Source organism: Danio rerio, chromosome 16 (genome assembly GCF_049306965.1).
Source record: "Danio rerio strain Tuebingen ecotype United States chromosome 16, GRCz12tu, whole genome shotgun sequence".
In the NCBI taxonomy this organism is placed as follows: Eukaryota; Metazoa; Chordata; class Actinopteri; order Cypriniformes; family Danionidae; genus Danio; species Danio rerio.
The window spans coordinates 11751283-11775722 of NC_133191.1; the positions used below are offsets into that span (position 1 = coordinate 11751283).

Consider the following 24440-nt stretch of genomic DNA (forward strand, 5'->3'; position numbering starts at 1 on the left):
TGCAAACAACACAGTTTTTCTCCGGTCTACCTCTAAAAGGAGCACCTCCAATTCACATTCTGTTCAAAGTTTCTCTTCTTGCTTGCTTTTGCCATTACTTTATCATTTGTTTTTTCCAAAGTGGAGTCGTTACCATATTCATTAGGGGGAGGAGGCAGGGAGGGGTTTTGCACTCGTGCACGTGCGCTCAGTTTCATAGTAATTCGGATGTACAAAGAGAATATGCGTGGGATTCCGTATACGCAGTTTTTTATTCATCTGAATTTTTTAATGCGTATTCACATTTACAGCTTTGTGTGTATGCAATGTTACAGTATGAATTCAATGCAAGTCTTCATACATGAGGCCCGTGGTCCGTGACTTCATTTATTTCCACATTCTTTAAATTTTAAAGGTCTGTACTGGCCCAATACCCCCATAAGTGATTCTGTTCAATCATCAGTTGGATTAGATTTACTTTTCCATAGATTATGATCAATACATTTTTCTTTTTTTCTATGATTACTGACATGTGCTGGAACCAACAAAATTAATTACAGCAACCTAGACCACACAAAACTAAAAGGTACACTTTCAAATTTGAGTTTACAAAAAAAGCGTCTTTTTGGAGGGGTTTATTATAACATAGACAGTGTTTAATGAAAATTCAAAGCGTTTGACTTTAAGAGGTTAAAAGTACATTATTCTACAGTAGGCTACAACATTTTAATATAGGAGTGCAAACATCAACCACTGAAAACAGCATTACCATTTCTTGACCAAAAACATTAAAAGAAAACAAATTAAGTGAAAATGACTATAGTCTATAGCAGAATAAAAGAATAATTGTTTCAGGTAGAGCCAAACATTTTTAAGTGCAAGCATATGTGGTGGTACAGTATACATTCAGTGCTTTATGTTTGTTTTGGGTCACATTTTGATTTATAGCATACCTGTCAACTGTTTTTCCTGGGAGTGTTCCATATATCAGACCCCTCTCCAGTGGTGGAAAGAGTAGTGAAAATTCACATTTAAGTAAAAGTATACTATTATTTGCCCAAAAAGGTAGTGCCAGTAGAGTAAAAATTTATTTTAAATTGTAAGATTGTAAATATTACTCAAAGTATGGGTAAAACGTAGCCATTTTAAAAAGTACTCAAAAGTATTGAGTGGTGAATATTACACTGTAAAAAGTTGATAAACCCTGTAAATTGCATTTAGTTATTGTTGCTAATTGCTGATTTCAGTCATCATACAGTAAACATCCACCATTCTCTCATCAGTGACATGCAGTCTATAAAGTCTCACGATTATTGCTTGCAAAGATTTTTGTCTTCTTGGACACTATAAATGCAGCAAACTTTATGGAAGCATTAAAAAAAAGCGTCCATGTCTTGAGGTTGTTCAGTATGATTTTATTTAAGGCTAGGTGTGATTCGATTGGACAGGAATCACAAGACTTTTTCTACTCAGCCAATCCTCATAAACAAGAAAAAATAAAGTAGTGACTGCAGGTTGAAGTAAAGCAGTAGAGTAACAGTAGCGATACTGCACTAAAAATGTACTTAAGGGAAAGTAAAAGTAAACATTTTTGAAATTACAATTCCTGAGAAAAACTCAATTACAGTCATTTGAGTATTTGTAATTTTTAACTTTACACATCTCCCGCCACCCTCCTGTTTTGTAATTTCTCTCTGAAAACTCCTATAATTTCACCCTGTCCCTGCTCTTCAGCTTTTTGTTAAAGTCTGTAACACAGGTCACCAACTTTGGTATACTATTTGATTGCAGTGGCTGCTAGAAACCTGGTCCTTAGTACAGTTACTAACACCACAATACAGTTACTAGCCTGGTTCTCGACAGGGTTATTCATACAAACACACAGTAATGTGCATTGCTAACAACTTTACTTAGACAATTTAAAGGCAATTTCGTCATTATTTGATTTCTTTAAACTTTAAAATTCCATATTTTCAAATAGTTGTTCATTCATTCATTCATTCATTCATTCATTCATTCATTCATTCATTCATTCATTCACTTATTCATTTTCAGCTTAGTCTCTTTATTAATCAGGGGTTTCCACAGTGGAATGAACCGCCAACACATCCAGCATATGTTTTATGCAGCGGATGCTCTTCCAGCTGCAACCCAGTACTGGGAAACATCCATACACTCTTGCATTCACACACACTCTTAAACACTTATACAATACAACCAATTTAGCTTATTCAATTCAAAATTCTGCATGTCTTTGGACTCTGAGGGAAACCCACACAAACACGAGGAGAACATGCAATCTTCACACAGAAATGCCAACTGAAGGCTCGAACCAGCGACCTTGCTGTAAGGCAAAAGTGCTAACCACAGCGCCACCATGTCACCCCTCAAGAAGTTGCCTCAAACAAATATAAACATTTACAGTTTTAGCTGAGTCTAGAGTCACCTTTGTATTCTAGTATTAAAACTTTTGATCTCAATTACATTATTTTAAAATACATTTATGTGCACTGTTTGCTTGAGCATCAATAATAACTCTATATAAACTGTCGATTGAAGTGTCTAATATAAACGTGCATGAGTGGGAAGAATCCTTTATAAAACACTGGCGGTGTGTTCATTTTGACAACTATCTGAATATATTGAACTGCTGCAATAGAAAACATATATGCAGGAAACACTGTGAAGACTTCCTTGCCCTGTTAAACAGAATTTGGGAAATAACTGAAAAGTAATTTAAATTTCACAGGAGGGCTAATCATTTTACCATCAACTCATTGTTTGTTTGAGAATCTATAATACCCGTCCAGGTTGAGTTTCTGATGACAGAATCTACACAAATCGCACTAATTAACATCATAATCTCCAAAACATGCTTCAGTTTTAATAACCTTAATTCTGACAGTGAAATACATTATTAGGAATCAGTGTGTCGAGAGCACACAAACAGTAGACGATTTGTTTTCACATATATAATGTACAGACAAATGTATGCTCCTGTATGGTATGTCACTGCATTGGCTACACCTTGATTATAATTATCATCCATTAAAATGTTATTAGAGACAATTGTGCGATGAAAAATTTGTAACACAGAGCAAATAATAACATATTAACTGTAAAATTAAATGATTGAAATGTAGGAATATATTTAAATTAATTTTTAGCTATAATTTGGGCCCCTTAGTTTGCTCCAGCCCCCAGTTTAAGAACCACTGCCATAATAGATCACATTTATTAGTTTAGAGCAGGTGTACTGGATTTAAACAAGCCCAAATACAACATAACTAGGCAGTGGATCTTGGGGCAATCCTCAATGAGTTGTATTACATGCTACTTTGTTACATTAAAGCTATAGGACATCTGGGATCTGATTGCATTGCAATGGTGATGGTGAATTAAGGCCGTACTCACACTAGGTACAGTTGCCTCGAACCGGGCCAAAGCACGCTTGTCCCCCCTCCCGTCTCCCCCGATGGCCCGCGCTCACACCATATCTGGCCTCGGCACGCTTACGTCATCGCTGCTGCTCTGTTCAGTGAAGTGCTCTCTATGGCAAGCCTTTTTAGCATTTAAATCTTTGTTCTGACTCCATAAATATATTTAGAGATATCTCTAATTATATTTTGACTAGTCATAATTATATTTCCACTACTCAGAATGACAATTAGAGATATCTGCAATTACAATTGTACTAGTACGAAATCAGATTGGAGATATCTGCAAATATATTATGACTAGTCATATTCCTCCATTGACTTGCATTGAAAATTATTTGCAGATATCTCTAAATGAGTTTTGATTAGTCACAATTGTAATTAGAGATATCTCCAAATGAATTTTGACTAGTAACAATTGTAATTAGAGATGTCTCTAACTGAGTTTTTACTAGTCATAAAAATTTAGAGATATCTTTAATTCATCATATTTAGAGATATTTACAAATATATTTGAAGATATCTCTAATTAATTTACTAATAGTCGAATTACAGTTGTAGATATCTTGAAATGGATTTTTGACTAGTCAAAATTCATTTGGAGATATCTCTAATTACAATTGTGACTAGTCAAAACTCATTTAGAGATATCTGCAAATATTTTTCAATGGAAGTCAATGGAGGAATATGACTAGTCAGTCATAATATATTTGCAGATATCTCCAATCTGACTAGTCGAATTATAATTATGACTAGTCAAAATATAATTAGAGATATCTCTAAATATATTTATGGATTGTCAGAACAAGGTTTAAATGCTAAAACGGCTTGCCATACACTCTCACCCCAGTAGCACAGTGGAGATTTCTCTAGTTATATCGTTTCAGTCGTTTGTTACGCAATGATATGCAGTCAAATATTTCGCCAAACAGTCCTTAGGGATGCGGTGACACGCAGTCAGATATTTCACCGGACAGATCCGCCACTTTTGGCGCTCATAAACAATCATTAAGCTCTCGTGCTGCAGGAATGAGGAAGTCTGCTGAAGGTGCGCAGCTGTCATGTTGTGAGGAGTTCTCGTCTTTAATAAACTACGGCAGTTTGCATTCACTGAACAGTAAGAATGATTAATAAATCCATATGAAACAACCCCTTAAAAGTCACGTATCGCTTTTAGTTTCGGGCTTTGGCGCGTTTTGCACTCACACACAAGCGTACCGCGCTCAGGCACACCTCTTCCAACCGGGCCAGGGCTGGCCAAGTGAACCGTGCTTGAGCCCGATTCAGCGCACTCACACTTCTCAAACGATCCGGGAAATGGGCCTGGGCACGGTACGGATGGCATAGTGTGAGTAGGCCCTAAATTTCCAATGGTATTTAAAGGTGCCATAGTAGACAAAATATTTTAATTGTTCTCTGATATTTAAGTAGAAGGTTTATGGCTTCACAACCCAATTTAATAAGATTGGTTTAGACCATATTTTGAAGGGTCATGAATTATAATGAGCTCTATTCTGATGTTCAAGCAGTTTCTGTCAGTGCTGGATACTCGCACATAAACAACTCAATGATGTAACCTTATGTTATTATGCAAATTTCTGTTTTTTTTTTTTTTTTTTTTAAATGAAAATTTGTGGTACGTGGCTCAAAAGCAAAGCATTAAAATGCCACTAATTTCCTGAAATAAAGGTTGAATTTCGGGATAATTTCTTGCAGCTTTTTGATAAGATAATGGGCACTCCTTATCTGTGCAGTGGATTGGATGAACACAATATTTCCTTTTCTTTTTTCGAAAAAAAGAGTGAACAAAGTGTCACTGCTTGAATTGACTAATTACAAACATATGTAGAAAATTTCTCATTATACATGTTAAACTAAACAGACATTATGCCTTTTTGGGGTGGCATTAAATACATGTATAATCTGTATATCCTGCATTTTGCATTCTGATGTGCTGTGAACATGAGATCATACATGGCTGCCTGCTTGACTTTTTTCACTCCTCCCTAAAGTTTGTCCCATTTTCAAAATTAGAGTCAATCAAATCAACAGTAAAACTTTAAAACAATCAACACAGTAAAACTTTTTGAAATACCTCTTACAAATACTCGGAATAAAATGTACTAGTGTATATAACCTTATAAATGCTCTTTATCTGTCTGAGAAGCTGACAATATGGATTATGCATATCCATAAAATTCTGTCTCCAGCGCTAAAGTGTAACTTGAGAAGCCGAGCACAGATGCAGAGGGAGCGGATCAAATAAATGAAAGAGCTTATACATAAGTGACAGAGTATCAAGGATGTGCCTCTAGAAAACTTTTCTTTATATGATTCTCTTTTTTATGTGTAGTGTGAGCACTTGCAAATCAGTGTATATACATGATACTGTATTTTAAACCTAAATAGATCACAGGTTCTTGTATCCCAAATTCACAGAATGCATTGCACTAACAACCTGGCACCATTCTCGGTGATAAAAGCTCAGATAAATGTAAACAAAGGGGACAAAATAGTTCATTCATTCATTCATTTTCTTTTTTGCTTAGTCCCTTTTATTAATTTGGGTTCGCCACAATGTAATGAACCGCTAACTTATCCAGCATATGTTTTACGTAGCGGATGCCCTTCCGGCCGCAACATATCTCTGGGAAACATCCATACATACTCATTCACACTCAACGCAGAGAGAACATGCAAACTCCACACAGAAATGCCTACTAACCCAGCCGAGGCTCGAACCAGTAACTTTCTTGCTGTGAGGCAACAGCACTACCTACTGCGCCATTGCGACGCCCACAAAATAATTCAATCTACTTAAAATAAATTGTAATCTCACAAGTAAACATTATGGCCAATCAAGTGCAGTCTGGGGCGAGCATATTAATGATCCTGTGTGAGTCATCAGAGTTTTGTTCTGATAGGCCTTGATTTTCACCAGAATATTACACTAATGGGATTTATTTGAGAACAAGGCAGCAATGGTGTTTAGGTCTCAAAGTATGTCTGTTTTATAATAAACTCTTAAATAATTAGCCTATAGTTATATATAGTCCATATTTCAATTATATGCCACCTTTAAAAATTCAGCCAATAGAAACTGGTGGGGGGGTTTAGTGGTAGGGATTAGGGCTGCACAATATATCATTTGAGCATCGATATCGCAACGTGATCATTGGCAATAGGTACATCGCAGGATGTGCAGTGTTGAGTTTGTATTATAATTTATCATTTGCATGTGTTTTTGATGACTGTGATTGTATAATGATTTTAAAAATGTTCAGGTATGAGAATTTGTACCTTATTTATGATGTGTTTTATTGAATTAATTTGATCATTCAGTTACTTGCATACTGTTAGACTCTGGACATGATCAAACACTTTTTCTTGATTGTCTTTATAGATTGTTATGCATGAAAATACTCACAACACATGCAACTACAGAAATGTGCTACAAATAGCACAGACCACAGCGAAAACGTGTCAGGGGACCCCCAAAAAGTTTCTAAATTGTTTATTAGATTTTATGGAGATGCAAATAGTAAACATTAAATCATCAATCTCTGGCTAAACACATGCATGAAAATACTCACAACACATGCAAATAGAGAAACACACTGCAAGTAGAGCACAATGAAAATGTGTCGGGGGACCCCCAAAAGTTTCGAGATTGTTTAGATTTTATGGAGATGTACTTTCATCACAGAATCCTTCCAATTGATTTAACATAATAAAATCTTTCCAAATATAAATATTAGGTCATATTGTGCAGTTGTATTCGTATCACAATATTTCGCGAAATATAAAAATTGCAATGTTAGATCTTTCCAATATCGTGCAGCAGGATGTTTAACAAAGACCAATCTGGGACCGTTTAACAGTGGGAGAGCACTTGGATTGAAAAGATCACTCGGACTGTGAGCTTTTGCATTTTCCAGTTGGCATAGAAAAAAAAAGCCCACATCTGGAAGATCAGTGCTCATCCACTAGAATCTTATAGCGTCTTTCTTGTTCTTTACATGTTTACCATGTAGGATTTTTGCTTCTTTCCAACAGAATCTATTTTGTGAACTTGCTGTCAATTCTGCTGACTCCACCATTATGTAGCCTTACCAGTGGTATACAGTAGAGACATTTTTTAAAAGTGTGACTACCTTGAACCTGAGTGTTTTATAATGTTGTGTCAAGCACAAGTGCAAAACAAGTGCACTTACATACAGCTTAGTACACTTACATTGATAACAATGGAAAACCAAGGAAACAGAACTGAAAGGCATATTTTGTGAAGATGGTCCTTGAAGTGATACATCACCCAAAAATGACACTTATCTCAAGTGGTTCTAAACTTTTGTGAGTTTCTTTTTTTCTGTTAAATATAAAAGAAAATATTTTGGAGGATGCTGGAAACAAGCCATCACTGGCATTCATAGTAGGAACAAAAAATACAATGGATGTCAATGGCTGTTGCTTTCTTACCTACTACAAAATTTGTGTTCAACAGAAGATAGAAACTCAAACAGGTTTTAAACGAAAGAAAGTGAAAAGTGTAAATGGTAACAGAATATTCTTTTTTTTGGGGTTACTGTTAAGAATGATGAAACAGAGTCACACACAATGCACACATAAGATCCCACCCTGCAGGTACAGGTCGGCAACATGACATTGTACCACAATGTACCCAAACGTCATGGGGACGCTGGATTTTGTTTAGAAATGAAAATTGGGTTGACGTCAGAACCCAACGTCAGGCCGACGTCAATGTCCAACTTCCAACCTAAAATAAGCCAAATATCAATGTCTAATCATGTTTTACCTTGACATTGTGTGGACATTGCCACTATGACATCTATCAGACGTTGGATTTTGGTCACTTTCCAACACAACCTAAAATCAACCAAATATTAATGTTTTAATGTGAGTTGTATACAGCACTTTCATTGTGAACCTCATTGCATTTACTTTATGTAACTGTCAGGTAATTGTTTTAGCTTCAACTGTTTTTTTTTCTCTCTGATTTTGTCTGTAAGACTGAAACTGCATGAAAGGAACCACTAAATAGTGCAATGTGTCTATTTAACACACTGACATAGAAGAAAAAAAAGTTGAATGGAAAAACGTGTGAATGGCCTGTTCTGTAATTGTTATCAAATCTAATAAGCAACACACAATAGCTATAGGAGATGTGTTTGATAGCTTATAATAACATTTTAGTTCTCGAATGGTGTGATCACATTTACAAAAAAAAAGAGCAAATATTAACAGAGGAACACTAAAGATCCAAAAGTATTGAATTTTAGTTAAACAATTTCAGCAATACATTAGGTAATAAGTAAGCCTTTTAGTAATGAACTTCATGCTTCTGGGTGCTTTGATGTTGCCACATTTATTAATAAGCAATTTTTAGGTGAAATCCAGTCATTTTAGAAGGAATCTGGTATACTATAAGAGATTTACTACATTATAAGACGTTTTTTTCCATAGAGAATTTGCTGAAAGTTCAAGTTGGTCATGTGAACTGTTGACACAGCTGACATATAGGGTCCTACAGTATCATACACCTGGCGCAATAAGGTGCAAGATGTGTTTGGCATGATTTGTTGCTATTTTCAGGCCACCGCAAGCCTCATTTTTTATGTTTTGCGCCACATTGTTTAAATAGCAAATCCATTTGCGCCACTTTGTGGACTCATGGGTGTTTTGGCCTGTAAAGGAGGTGTGCTAAGGTGCATTGTTGGCAAGTTGCTACTTTGAAGATCTTAAATAGAGCACGCCATTGACCAACTGAAACCTGGTCTAAAGTCCAATGTAGAGCGTGTTAGTTATGCGCCTATGCAGGTCTAAAACGCATACACATTTGTTATTACACACAGGATGAACAGCAATACACAAATATCTTTGCATATGATTAAAATGTAAGGATTAAAATGTTACAAACATATTTTCTACATAAAAAAACACTACCACCATGCCTTCATGTCAGGTGGCTTTTTTTCAGTTGATTCATGAAATGTTGCATTTATAATGTTCTTATTATTAGCAGTATTATTTATTATTGAATGTATTTTGACCACACTTTATTATTATTGTTCATTTATTTGTTTGCAGGAAATTAGAAATGAATTTAGAAATAGTTTTGAAACAAATCTGTGTGCTTAACAAACATAAATAAATATGTAGGCTGATGGATGTCTTTAGTGGAGTGTGTACAACACTACTTCAATATTCACGAAAGTAAAGGATTAACGTAGAGTAAAAGTAAAATATAGAAAGTAAAGGAGGAAGGAGGCTTGTTCTTTATCTTTGCGCTGTATAGGGTTTAACTGTATTCTCGCTAGTGAAGCATTCAGTTTTTCTTCTGAAAAAGTCCGCCATGTAAATTGCAAATTCGCCATGGTGCGATGCAACTGACACTTACAGGGAATGTGAGATGAGACTTTGATTGGTTTAATGCACTTTATGCTCAAAACACACCCAGAACTCATTAGGAGAATAAGCACAACCCTGTAAGACCATGCGCCGGGGCGCAAAGCGTATTTTTCCATCCTTAAAAAGAAGCAAAAGTGGATTCGAACATGCCCTTAATGCTTTTGCGTCATGCGGTTTAGACTGCGCGTAAATCGTTAAAATCAAGCCTATATTTTCCAAGGTGAAATCTTTTACCCCCATGTGAACCTTCTGGTGTTTGGATTGAATATGACTTCTTTGTGAGTGTTGCTGCACACATTTGACAACATAAAATATATTATTGCTAGAAATCTCACAGAAATGTAAACAAAAGCAAGCCTATTTTGACATGTTTTACATATGTGTTCACCGATTTTATATTGCACTTTAGTGCCATTATTTTATGGAACTGTCTTCTGACGCCACAGACTTTGTGTTAGCTTCAACATTGTTTTCCCTGGTGACCTCGTCTGTCACACACAAAACATGACATGTAAACAACCAAACACAGCAGTTTAGCATATATTCACAGAACAACAATAGAAAGCAGTGAAATGGAATGGACAAAATATGCCACTACTGATAAAAACTGTTCACCCTCCTGAAAAAAATCCAATTCTTGGTTTGTGATGACAAAATGACTGCATGTCACATTTGACAATGGATCTTGCTGCAGGAAAATTTCCATCTGACCACACTTTAATTATTAAATCACAGTTAGATCGCAAGAGCAGCTCCAGCTATTTTTAGTAGCTTTCAATATTCTGATTATTTGCTGTTAATTTAAAGGGAACCATTGATGAAAATCATCTTTTTTAAGCTCTTCGGAAAGAGGTGTGTGTAGGTATAGAGTGTTCACTGTCATATTGGGGTGGTTTAAAGACAACAAGTTCTTGACATTAAAATAAGATCCAAATCCTTCCCATTTTGAGGCCCACCACAACATGACGTAGGAGTGTGGTTTCCATTTGTTCCAACCTGTTAGTCTTTCTCTATTCTGTTAAACACAAATATAATATTTTAAAATAAGCTGAAACCTTCTATAGATATTAATGGTCACTGCCAGTTTTAGTTCTTAGTTTTGTGTTCTAAATGAGAAGGAAACTCACAAAGGTTTGAAAGCATTTGGGGGCATTTTGGACTATACGTTTAAACTTACCCATACAATCAAATCTGTCCCCAATCCAGCGTTTCACAATCCTGCTTCTCACACCCTTCACTGTATATTTAGTACATCACTCTTATTTAAAATAGATAACCAGCTTGTTAGGAAAGCTCCATGCATCAACTGTATTCTGACTGACACATGCCTACTGTATGCTGTGTGCATTGTTCCTTAGTCCCTTACCCTTCATTAAGCACAAGAAACCTTGATTACACTTTAGAATGTTCATTCATGGATTTTCACAACAGCATCACCCACAGCTTCTTACCAGAGAAGCGTGAAGTGTGTTTTACATAATATACCTCTGTAAATAAATACAACATACATTCACATATCACACACTACAATGACATTTGAATAAAACATGCTCCATCAAACTGAATACATGGCGGTATATCCTGTGGAGTTCACTTTGCAGGAGACGTATTGATGAATTACCACAAACATCTGTCGTGAAAATAATAACCCTACTTAACTTGCTTACAGGTAGGAATAGATTTTACGCAGACTAAAATGTGCCATGTAATAAAACAACAAAAGCTCTGTAATCTGAAGAAAAGGCCTAGGATAGACTTTGACACATTCTTGTCCTATTTCCTGAACTTTCCTTCCCTTCTGATATTGCTCAATACTTGGGTGTGACAGGTAACAAGGTTTTGTTCACTATCTTGATAAATTTAGATTAAATCCTAACAGATGAGTAAATCTTTAAGTCACTCTTAACAAAAGAACCATTCATTCCTCTCATAGAGAAGGTCGAAATGTCTCTGGGTTGCAAGTCTGTATCCAGACTGGCTCGTAGTGAATAGCTCTAAAGCTCAACACTGTAATTTGGATTTCCATCTCACTTGTATCTGGAAAATAAATAAATGTTAACCTTTTTGATTAATTCTGGAGTCTGTCCAGAATTAAAATGCATCGTATCCAGTAAATGAAGTGGGGTCTGTGCCACCATTATGATATGACATGATTTTGTCGATTTTTAAGGTGCATTTGATTGTATGGAGCTGTGTGGCACAGCAGCAAGAAGATCTTTTAATGATTTAATCACTGTTATTAGCAAGTTGTATGGAAATGACTAAATTAACAACTCTTTTAGTATGAGTGAGAAGGAGGCAACCAGACTACTTGAGTAAGAGTTAACCCCTCTGACTAACTTCAGTGTCGAGATAATGCCCATGAGAAGAAAGGCGATCCCGGGGCATGGAACTCTAAGCAGCGTCTGGTCCCTAATGAACGTACAATTAAGAACATTAGACCCAAGAAAATATCAAAGTCTGGTAAAATTTGAAAAAAACGTGGTTAAATTCATACGAGTGCTTTTCTTTTTCTGGACTGCTTTTGTAAACCGTCGGTTGGGTTTAGGGGAAGTAAGTGAGAGGGCGGGTCAATCTGTAAAATTGGTTGGGTTTAGGGAAGGAGGAGGGTGGGTCAGTCGATTGGACGGTCGCCCAGGCAATCATTCAGTCAGTCGACAGAGGCCTTTGATAAGTTTACTTGAGAAGAACGCGGGCACGAACGGCACTTGCAAGAGACATTAGAGATATGGAAAAGCGCACACAACAGCCTCTCGCGGATTTGAAACTTCCAAAAACATCCACGGGACTACGTTTTCAGAATGAGCCTGGGTTGACTAATAATGTGATCAGCTAAAAACATAAATGGTAAAATTGAAATAACCATAACTGGAGTAAGGTTGAACTTGGAGTTGAAAACAAATATAAATTGATTATAATAAATAACAAAAATCTTTTCAGATGTGCTAAAAAAGTTTACATGCATTTAACCCTCGACCATTAATCAGATTCCCATGAGCTGATAGAAATGTAATCTTACACCTCCTTTGCTTACTACCCCCTCAAAAGAATCATAAGTGTTTTACGATACAATATGAACACAATATGTGCACTGCATTATATATTTACATAATAGTCAAGGTCAACTAAAATAAAGAGGGACACAGTTTACTTTGTGAGTTTATTGAGACACAGACAATCAAAAATAAATGAATACTGTTTCAGGGCGACGTGGTGGCGCAGTGGGTAGCACGTTAGCCTCACTGCAAGAAGGTCGCTGGTTTGAGCACCGACTGGGTTAAGCAGGTCGCACACCAGAAGCGCCGCTCGGTGGCGCGCCGCACAGCGCCACGCAGCGCCATGTATTTTAGAATTCTAAACATAGGTTTCTATCAGGATACACATACCGGCGCCGCAAGTCGGCGGCTGTCGGCGGCGCCCGGCGACGGCTCAGGACGCAGTTCATTTTTCAGCCGCGCCACAGAGCGCCATCTGATTAGTTTCATGTTAAATATGATTCGAATGTGCGCGTCTGGTGTGTGATACTTTAAACTGTCATGTACGCGCCGTGTCGCGGCACCGAGCAGCGCTTCTGGTGTGCGACCTGCTTTAGTTGGCATTTCTGTGGAGTTTGCATGTTTACGTGGGTTTCCTCACGGTGCTCCGGTTTCCCCCACAGTCCAAAGACATGTGGTATAGGTGAAGTGGATAAGCTAAATTATCCGTAGTGTACGTGTGTGAATGGGAGTGTATGGGTGTTTCCCAATGATGGGTCGCAGCTGGAAGGGGATCCGCTGCGTAAAACATATGCTAGATAAGTTAGCGGTTCATTCCGCTGTGACGACCCGAGATTAATAAAGCGAATAAGCCGAAAAGAAAATGAATGAATGAATACTGTTTCACTTCTGTTGATGCACTGAACAGCAATATTGGATATTGAATTTGAGGTTGTTGGGGTTTAAATGGAACAAATGGAGTCTACCATAATCATCTAAAACACATTAATAAAACATTCCGCTCACTAATTAAGCACCTCTGTTTTGGATGTAGACTCTAGGATCTCTACAATTCTAGGTAGAACTAAAAAGCCTACCCTTTGGAACAGGTTTTTGCATTGGGAACGTGCCTGATGTCCTACAATGCTGGCAACTCACTAGGTTTTGCAACAGAGCTCTAGTCACTGTCACACATGAGTCATTAAGCACAAGGCTGGTCTGGGCCTGATAATGTTTGTTTCAGAGTGTCACAGCGCTGGTCTCTGGTGGAAAACAAGATCTGAGTTCATTTATAACACAGCGGTGAAAATAAAATAGTAAAAAAAAAAAAATACAGGAATAAGACGAATGCAGTGGAATGGAGTGAAAATCAGAATGAGCGAGAGAAATCAGTGAAAGAAAGACAGAAGAAAGGGAGGTATTGAGAGTAAGAGAAAGAGAGAGTGTGGGGAGCATTGATTTCTCTCCTCCCTCAAGCTAATTAAAGTTTGGCACTGGCTTTACTGTGCATGCAGGCTCCCTTGAGAGCGCAGCTAGTTATTTACATTTTCACTGGGCTTTGTGTTGCCACCGACTCACTTTGTTCCCAGCAGCACTGCAAACACACAGATGCGCGCTGTTTACAAACAACTGCAGAGACATACCATCTCAGGTGTAGAGCTGGGTTTGGAGCCCCTAATCCCAGTGTCTTTAGGATTTTGCCCACTAACTTGTTTCCTTCCCCACAGGTCTGCTGAGACTGGAAGAGCTGATAAGGCGTTTTCTGATCTCTCGAGAGACGCTGTCAATCAGGATGCTGGATGACAACCTTGACCCAACGCCATTACTGAAGGAGATTCGTGATGACAAAATAGCTACAATAATTATTGATGCTAATGCGTCCATTTCTTACCTTATACTGAAAAAGGTAAGCATGTATACAGTATTTAAGTGCTGTTGCATTTTCGCCCACCTCAATTCCTTACGTTCTCTCATATTTCACCTGCTTTTGAATGAATAAACTCTATGAATATCATATACTGTAAAATGGCCATGATTCCAATGGTATAAAAAATATTACCTTGAAAATCTGTAACTTGGTTAATAGTAAATTAACTTAATTTATATGACGAATAACCAATTGACTTTCTCAGAATTCACTGCATAACACTTAACTAGGGGGGCCACTATCAAATATTTGCCATTGACTCGAAAAGAGTTTCAACTCTTGGAATCATCCTAACTTACGCCGGCTTATGGTATTTAACTTTTTGTTTGTTAGGGCTGTTAAGTCCATATCTTACACCTGACGCAATAAGGTGCAAGATGTGTTTTGAGCAATTTGTTGCCATTTTCAGACTAGTGCAACCCTAATTTTCAGGTTTTTTGCCACGTTGTTTAAATGGCAAATCCATTTGCACTACTTTGTGGACTCATGGGTGTGCCGGTCTATAAAGGAGGTGTGTTAAGGCACATTGTTGGCACGTTGATATTTTGAGAAATTGAAATACACCACGCCATTGACCAAGTAAAAGCTGGTCTAAAGTCCACAGAGCACAGAGCACGTTAGTTACAGATATAAAAAACATTGCCTTCATGCCTTCTTCATGTTTGGGGGGCTTTTTTCATTTTTTTCATGACAATTTGCATTTTTATTAAAGTGTTATTATCATTAGCAGTATCATTTATTATTTGCATATTTCGATTTGTTTTTATAAAAACAAGTTTAGATTTGTCCACCTGTCGGGTTTCAGAGACGTATACATGACCATATGGTGCATACGATTGGGAAGTGTGTTTGGATATAACTCAGTTTTTTGAGCACGCTTCGTTTTTATAATTCACTTATTAGATTGCTGGAAATTAGAACTGAATTTAGAACAAACTAAATTTAACATGTCACGGATGTCTTCAGTGGAGTGGAAACACAATTTCCTTATCCATGAAATCAAAGGAGTAAAGTAAAGAATAAAAGTAAAGAGAAAGTAAAGAGGCCAAATGGAAGAGGCTCATTCTTTATCTTCGTGCAGATGGTCTGTTTAACTGTTTTCTCGCTAGTAAAGCTTTCAGTTTTTTCATTCAGTTTTTTCCACTTACAAAGTCTGTTATGTAAATAGCAAATGCGCTATGGCGCTATGCAACTGACTCTTAAAGGTAATGGGAGATGAGACACTGATTGGTAATGCACGTTATGCTCAAAACACACTCATAACTCATTAAGAGAACAAGCAAAACCCTGTTAGAAAATGTGACATGGTGCAAACCATATTTTTCTGGCCTTAAAATAGCAAAAGTGGATTCAGACACGGCCTGAATGCTTTTGCGCAATGAGCTTTAGACTTTGCGCCTAGATCTTTAAAATAGAACCCTTAGTTTTTTTCTTATCAGTGATGTCCATTAGAGTTTTATATTACATCTAATTTTGATAAATAAAGTTTATTGCATTAATTTTATTTTATGAATGTTACCATTATTGTGTTTAGTAGCTGTGTGAATAACACTGAGCACCTTCTATATACAGGATTTCTGCTGGTTTCACAAAGTTAAATTTAAGAATTTTTAAGACCTTTTTAAGACCATGAAGAATGAAATTCCAGACTTGTATAAAGCTAAATGCTAAAGATGTTTTTAAGGGCCCAGAGGAGAAAAAGTAAAGAAAAACTAATTCTAATAATTTATTTCTTAGCCACATATTTTAAATATTGTGGTAAAACAAGCAGACCCTAGTTATATACATATATGTTTTTGAAACAAACCTATTGAACATAATTTACAACATAAAGTTCACAACATTTTAAGACCCACAAATAACCTGTATATATGTATGATTCTCTGCTTGTGGGAAAAGTTGTTTGTGATGAGCATCTGTTTATCATATGGCTCATCAACACATGCAAATGGTTGTGTTTTTGTTTGTATAAACATATGATTTGTAGATGTTGGTACTTAAAAACATGAGTGTACACTACCTGACACAAGTCTTGTCGTAGATCCCAGTTGTAAGAGCAACATAATAACTTGACTTCTAATTGATTATTAAAAGTGGCAGAAGGTAGATTTTTCTGATGAATCATCTTATGAACTGCATCCCAATCATCACCAATACTGCAGAAGACCTATTAGAACCTGCATGGAATCAAGATTCTCATAGAAACCAGTCAAGTTTGGTGAAGGAAAATCATGGCTTGGGGTTACAATCAGCATGGTGGCAGGAGATCTGCAAATTGGATGGCAACATCAACAGCCTGAGGTGTCAAGACATTTGTGCGGCCCATTACCTTATAATCCCCAGCATGGCACTTCTCTCATACTTCAGCCTCCACATCAAAGTTCCTGACAGCAAAAAAAGTCCAGGTGCTCCAAGATTGGCCAGGCCAGTCACCAGATATGAACATTATTAAGCATGTCTGGGGTAATATGAAGGAAGAGGCATTAAAGATGAATCCAAACAGTCTTGATGGACTTCTGCAAGAACACCTTCTTTGACTTTATAAATAAGTTATTTGAGTTATTGCAGAGATGTATGGATGTAGTCCTCCAAGCTCATGGGAGTCATACACAATATTAATTCATTTTCCACTGCACCATGACTTTATATTCTATACTGTATTGTTTCTGTTGCGTGACAAGACTTTTGTGTAAGCAAAGTCAGACCAGTTCTAATTGAATAATTAAAAATCAAGGCATGATCATATTTTATTTTAGTAAAATATCATCTTTCAAATAAGCCACTTCTGATACCAAATAATCAACTAGAAGTCAAATTATTATTTGTTGTTCCTAAAACTTGGATAGGAGACAAGACTTTTGTCAGGTAGTGTATAACACTAACGTACTATCCGGTATGGGTAGTTTACCATAAAATGTAGACATTTCTTTTAGGGTTTCTACCATATTTTTAATGGTAAATTCTGGAAAAAACAAAGTCATCTTATTATTATTATTACAGTGTAATGCTGTTAAAGGACTGTTTTGCATGAACACTAATGTCCTGCTTTCCATGCAGCTCTCTCAGTTACACACACACACACACACACACACACACACACACACACACACACACACACACACACACACACACACACAAAAGTAAAATGTTTTTCTAACAATCTTTTTGACTTACCTTTTTCAGGCATCAGAGTTGGGGATGACATCAGCGTTTTACAAGTACATCCTCACAACTATGGTAAGATAGAGGAGGAGTTCTTGGCCTATTTTCCTGCAGATATATTCATGCCTGAAGCTCCATCTTCTGTATTAACAATTCATCTTTATTACGCAAACCATCTCACACTTCTCAAGCCAGCACCCCTCACAGCTTGTACTGCATAACATACATTACTACTGCATAACCTACAAAACACAATCCGGCAAGCACACACTACTATAACCACTAGTTGCTAATCTAACATACCTTGTTGCATTCACCTTAAAGAGATAGTTCAGGCAAAATAAAGATTTACTCAATATGTGCTTACCCACGAGTGGTTTAAAATATTGATTTCCTTTTTCTGTTCAACACAAAAGAAGATATTTTGAAGAATGTTGTAAACAGCTGACATCTATATTAGAAAAAAATAACTAAAGAAGTCATTCTGATGGTCTGTGTTGTGTCTGTGTGTGTGTGGTGTGTGTGTGTGTGTGTGTGTGTGTGTGTGTGTGTGTGTGTGTGTGTCTGTGTGTGTTTGTTTTTATTACATGGTGGGGACCTCAGCATGATAGCACACTCACAAAGTGGGGACCAAAAACATAGTGGGGACCGATCGCCCGGTCCCCACCATGTTTTGCCTTTAAAAGACTCAGGGGGCGTTGCTGATATGCCTAGTGCAGTTTTTTTCACTGATCCCCACCTTGACCATTTACCTGAATTGAGTGTGTGTGTGTCGGCGCACTGCTCTATAGCGGTCCTGTAGTCGGATGGCGGTACTGCACCCTGACACACACTTACACACTCTGGCTACTGCACATGCGCAGATCTCATAAATGAATCCGACTTTAATCAACTTAATTAAGATCTATCATCAAATTAATCGAATTTTCGGGTAAGTTATAATGTTTTTCACTATCATAATGTAATGAAATCGGTTTTATGACAAATACTTATGTTGCATATTTTGACAGTTATCAGGTATAGTTAATTAAATGTTTTAACGAATGTCCTGGGTGTTTTAATCGATGTTGTTTCAAATTACGTATTAATATAACACTGATAAGACACAAACTACAGTTCGGTATGTAATTTAACTTGTTTACACGAGTAAAAGTTACTCGCGCTAATGTGCTAACGTGCTAACTGCCCGGTGCTACGTGAGTCAGAGGCCGGGGTGGAGTGCATGAGCCGCGGTCAGACAGTCACCAATCACCGTGCGGCTAAATGGATCGACGGAGGATAAAACCATTAAAAGATGCGGAGAAACACATCACCAGCTCCACCGACAAGACCCATTCACTGGAAACCGAATATATAGAAGGTTACTAAGGTATGTTTTCATAGTTCTTGTATCATACTTTATAAATGGTTAATTGCTTTAAACATGTAACGTTAATCCTAAAATAACACTATTATATACTATTTATACGTTAATGTAGTGATATAGAGGTTATAATTAAAATGTGGGGCCATCTGGTCCTAGAAATGTACTTAATTTATTGTTCTATGACGTGTAGAAACGTTTTATTTTAGATAAATAATTATAATAAACTCCAACTTAGTGTAAAACATATATAAAAGTACATAAATGTTCACTGTGTGTGTTTTATTTATTTATTTGCTGTCAACTGGTAGCCTTTTACAATAAGGTTAAATTAGTTAATGATGGTTAATGCATTTACTAACATGAACAATAAATAATACTTTATTACAGTATTTGTTCATGTTGTTTAACTTTAATTAATGAAAATAAAGTTGTTCATTACTAGTTAAACACGCACAATGCATTAATTATTTCAATGCATTATTACTGGTACAAGCATGAATTTAGATTTGAATGATGCATTAGTAAATGTTAAACTATGATTAATAAATGCTGTACATGCATTGTTCATTACTAGGTCATGTTAGTAAGTACATTAACTAATAAAACCTGATTGTAAAGTGTGACCTGTAAACAATTGAAGTGGAAAAAAAGTTCTTTAAAACTGTCCTAAGAAAGAAGAACAGGTGTTCAATAGTATTAGAACAACATTGAGGAAAGGTTCTAATCCACTTCAAAAGGTTTACTGTATTTATAATTCACACACAGAGAGGATGCTAATGTGAGGTTTTTGTAGTTTTTGAACCCTACACGTTTCATTAAATCTTTTAGGTCAGAGTTTGCGTTGTCCACATTTATTAAAGGAAGTTTTGTGGTTGAGTACAAATGATAGAGCTTGTGGAAGCAAAGCATAGATGAGATATTAATAAAAATACTGTCTTTATGTTTGACTTTATATGGTAAAACAAGAACAGGTGGTTAAGTGTTTTCCCCATTCAAATGTACATGTATATATTATATTCATTGTGTTTGTATTCATGCCATAGTTAGCTTTTCATTGCTATGAGAGGGCATAATTAAAATGTTGCTTGCTCTTTTCTCTTAGTTTTGCAGCATTGATGCCGATCATGAGGACGAGACCCTCGGCCGGCTGGTGAATGATGACCATCTGCACCCTAACTGCACTGTCAATAAGATCGTTGTTCAGAGAAAACCTCATTTGTGCCTTTTTGCAATCAGGGATATTTTCTTTGGAGAGGAAATAACGTTTGACTATGGCGCATGTGATTGGCCTTGGAGAAAGGTTTGACATTTTGATCACTTAATACATTAATCCTTAATACATTCAGCAAAGCTAAGAGTTTTTTAATGTTAATATAGATTAAGGGTAAATCTGTTCAAAAATAAAGAGTTTGCATCATTCATAAGAGATAATGAAATCAATCTCTTAATATCTTCTTCTTGTCTTAATGGGTAAAAAAAAGTTTAATTAATTGGGTAATGCTTTACTTTAAAGGGGGGGTTCATAAGACTGTCATGAAAGCTTTATAGTCATGACATGACTTATATAACAAAGCTGTTTTTAAATAGCTTTCATTGAAGGATGCCCATATGACTGCAGAAGAGAACTGCTCCGACAACTCTCTGATGAGGTGTGTTTATTAGTATTATTATTATTATTAGTAGTAGTAGTAGTGAATGTTGTTGCTGTAGTAATGCATTTAATTTTAATTATTTAACTTGGTGTGTGTCCTAATTTATGAACATATGCAATAGTGTAACATTGTGGGGACCAGAGGCATGTTAGAGAAGCTGTGAAACACACTTAGTCCTCAATACACACACAGTACGGTCTGACATAGTGGGGACCAGGAGCCCTGAGTACTACTGTCTAATTATTATTTTTTGTTTTTTATATTCAGCTTTTATTGAAGTATGACCAAATGACGAGAAGAAGAGAACTGCTCTGCTCCAGTAGGAGACCCACAACCCTCTGATGAGGTGGGTTTAAATTTAATAATAATAATAATTATTATTATTAGTAGTAGTAGTAGTAGTTGTTGTTGTTGTTGTAGTAGTAGTGCATTTAATTGTAATTATTTAACTTAATCAAAATCTAGAAATAAAACCGAGTGTGTGTCCTAATTGGTGAACGTATGCACTAGTGTAACATTGTGGGGACCAGAGGCATGTTAGAGAAGCTGTGAAACACACTTAGTCCTGAATACACACACAGTACGGTCTGACATAGTGGGGACCGGAACCCTTGAGTACTGCTGTCTTACTAATATATATATATATTTTTTTTTCAGCTTATATTGAAAGTTGACCATATGACAGAGGAAGAGAACTGCTCTGCTCCAGTACGTGACCCACAAATCTCTGATGAGGTGTGTTTAATGTTGTTGTTATTATTATTATTAGTAGTAGTAGTTGTAGTAGTTGTTGTAGTAGTAGTAGTGCATTTAATTGTAATTATTTATCTTAATCAAAATATAGAAATGAAACAGAGTGTGTGTCCTAATTGGTGAACGTATGCACTAGTGTAACATTGTGGGGACCAGAGGCATGTTAGAGAAGCTGTGAAACACACTTAGTCCTGAATACACACACAGTACGGTCTGACATAGTGGGGACCGGAACCCTTGAGTTCTGCTGTCTAACTAATATAATTTTTTTTATATTCAGCTTTTATTGAAGGATGACCATATGACAGAGGAAGAGAACTGCTCTGCTCCAGTACGAGACTCACAACTCTGATGAGGTGTGTTTATTATTGTTGTTGTTGTTGTTATTATTATTAGTAATAGTAGTAGTAGTAGTAGTAGTAGTAGTAGTAGTGCATTTAATTGTAATTATTTATCTTAATCAAAATCTAGAAATGAAACAGAGTGTGTGTCCTAATGTATGAACATATGCACTAGTGTAACATTGTGGGGACCAGAGGCATGTTAGAGAAGCTGTGAAACACACTTAGTCCTGAATACACACACAGTACGGTCTGACATAGTGGGGACCGGAACCCTTGAGTACTGCTGTCTAACTAATATATATATATTTTTTATATTCAGGTTTGCTGAAGTATGACCATATGACAGAAGGAGAGAACAGCTCTGCTCCAGTACGAGACCCACAACTCTCTGATGAGGTGTGTTTATTAATATTGTTGTTGTTGTTGTTGTTGTTGTTGTTATTATTACTAGTTGTTGTAGTAGTAGTAGTGGTTGTTGTAGTAGTGGTGCATTTAATTGTAATTATTTAACTTAATCTAAATATAGAAATGAAACAGAGTGTGTGTCCTAATTTTTGAATGTATGCACTAGTGTAACATTGTGGGGACCAGAGGCATGTTAGAGAAGCTGTAAAATACACTTAGTCCTGAATACACACACAGTACGGTCTGACATAGTGGGGACCGGGACCCTTGAGTACTGCTGTCTAACTAATATATATTTTTTATTTTTTTTATCCAGCTTTTATTGAAGGATGACCATATGACAGAGGAAGAGAACTGCTCTGCTCCAGTACGTGACCCACAACTCTGATGAGGTGTGTTTATTATTGTTGTTGTTATTATTAGTAGTAGTAGTAGTTGTTGTTGTAGTAGTAGTAGTGCATTTAATTGTAATTATTTAACTTAATCAAAATCTAGAAATGAAACAGAGTGTGTGTCCTAATTTTTGAATGTATGCACTAGTGTAACATTGTGGGGACCAGAGGCATGTTAGAGAAGCTGTGAAACACACTTAGTCCTGAATACACACACAGTACGGTCTGACATAGTGGGGACCGGAACCCTTGAGTACTGCTGTCTAACTAATATAAATTTTTTTATATTCAACTTATATTGAAGGATGACCTTATGACAGAGGAAGAGAACTGCTCTGCTCCAGTACGAGACTCACAACTCTCTGATGAGGTGTGTTTAATGTTGTTGTTATTATTTTTATTAGTAGTAGTAGTAGTAGTAGTTGTAGTAGTTGTTGTTGTAGTAGTAGTGCATTTAATTGTAATTATTTAACTTAATCAAAATCTAGAAATGAAACAGAGTGTGTGTCCTAATTTATGAACATATGCACTAGTGTAACATTGTGGGGACCAGAGGCATGTTAGAGAAGCTGTGAAACACACTTAGTACTGAATACACACAGTAAGGTCTGACGTAGTGGGGACCGGGACCCTTGAGTACTACTGTCTAACTAATATATATATATATACATTTTATTTTTTTCAGCTTTTATTGAAGGATGACCATATGACAGAGGAAGAGAACTGCTCTGCTCCAGTAGGAGACCCACAACTCTGATGAGGTGTGTTTATAATAATAATAATAATAACAATTATTATTATTATTATTATTATTATTATTATTATTAGTTGTAGTAGTAATAGTAGTTGTTGTTGTAGTAGTGGTGTATTTAATTGTAATTATTTAACTTAATCAAAATATAGAAATGAAACAGAGTGTGTGTCCTAATTGGTGAACATATGCACTGACATTGTGGGGACCAGAGGCATGTTAGAGAAGCTGTTAAACACACTTAGTCCTCAATACACACACAGTAAGGCCTGACATAGTGGAGACCGCGAACCTTGAGTACTGCTGTCTATGTCTGATAATATTTTTTTCTTCTGGAAAAAGTCTTATTTGTTTTATTTTGACTAGAATAAAAACAGTTTAAATTTTTTTAAACACCATTTAAGGGACAAAATTATTAGCCTCTTTAAGCTATATTTTTTTCTCGATAATCTACAGAACAAACCATCGTTATACAATAACTTGACTAATTACCCTAACCTGCCTAGTTAACCTAATTACCCTAGTGAAGCCTTTAAATTTCACTTTAAGCTGTATAGAAGTGTCTTAAAGAATATCTAGTCTAATATTATTTACTGTCGTCATGACAAAGATTAAATAAGTCCATTATTAGAAATGATTATTAGAAATAGTTATTAAAACTATTATGTTTAGAAATGTGTTGAAAAAAATCTCTCCGTTAAACAGAAATTGGGGAAATAATAAACAAGCTGTCTAATAATTCAGGGGGGCTAATAATTCTGACTTCAACTGTATATGAAGAGTTTCATTGCAGAGCGAGATATATCCATTTAAAAAAATGTTGGTTATTTTGACATTATTTTTCATGACATTAACTGTCAAGTTCATTCAC

The 24440-nt window shown here is 36.2% G+C and overlaps 1 protein-coding gene across 10 annotated transcripts in view; it reads left to right on the forward strand.

Annotated features, from left to right (window-relative positions):
• Positions 1–24440, forward strand: part of grik5 (glutamate receptor, ionotropic, kainate 5) — a 220668-nt gene that overhangs the window by 129657 nt on the left and 66571 nt on the right. For 8 of the 10 annotated variants that reach the window (XM_073925382.1, XM_073925383.1, XM_009292105.5 and 5 more), the window contains 2 exon segments: positions 14545–14723; positions 17928–17981. In XM_073925382.1, coding sequence (XP_073781483.1) covers positions 14545–14723; positions 17928–17981 — 233 coding nt within the window. 10 annotated transcript variants of the gene reach the window in all.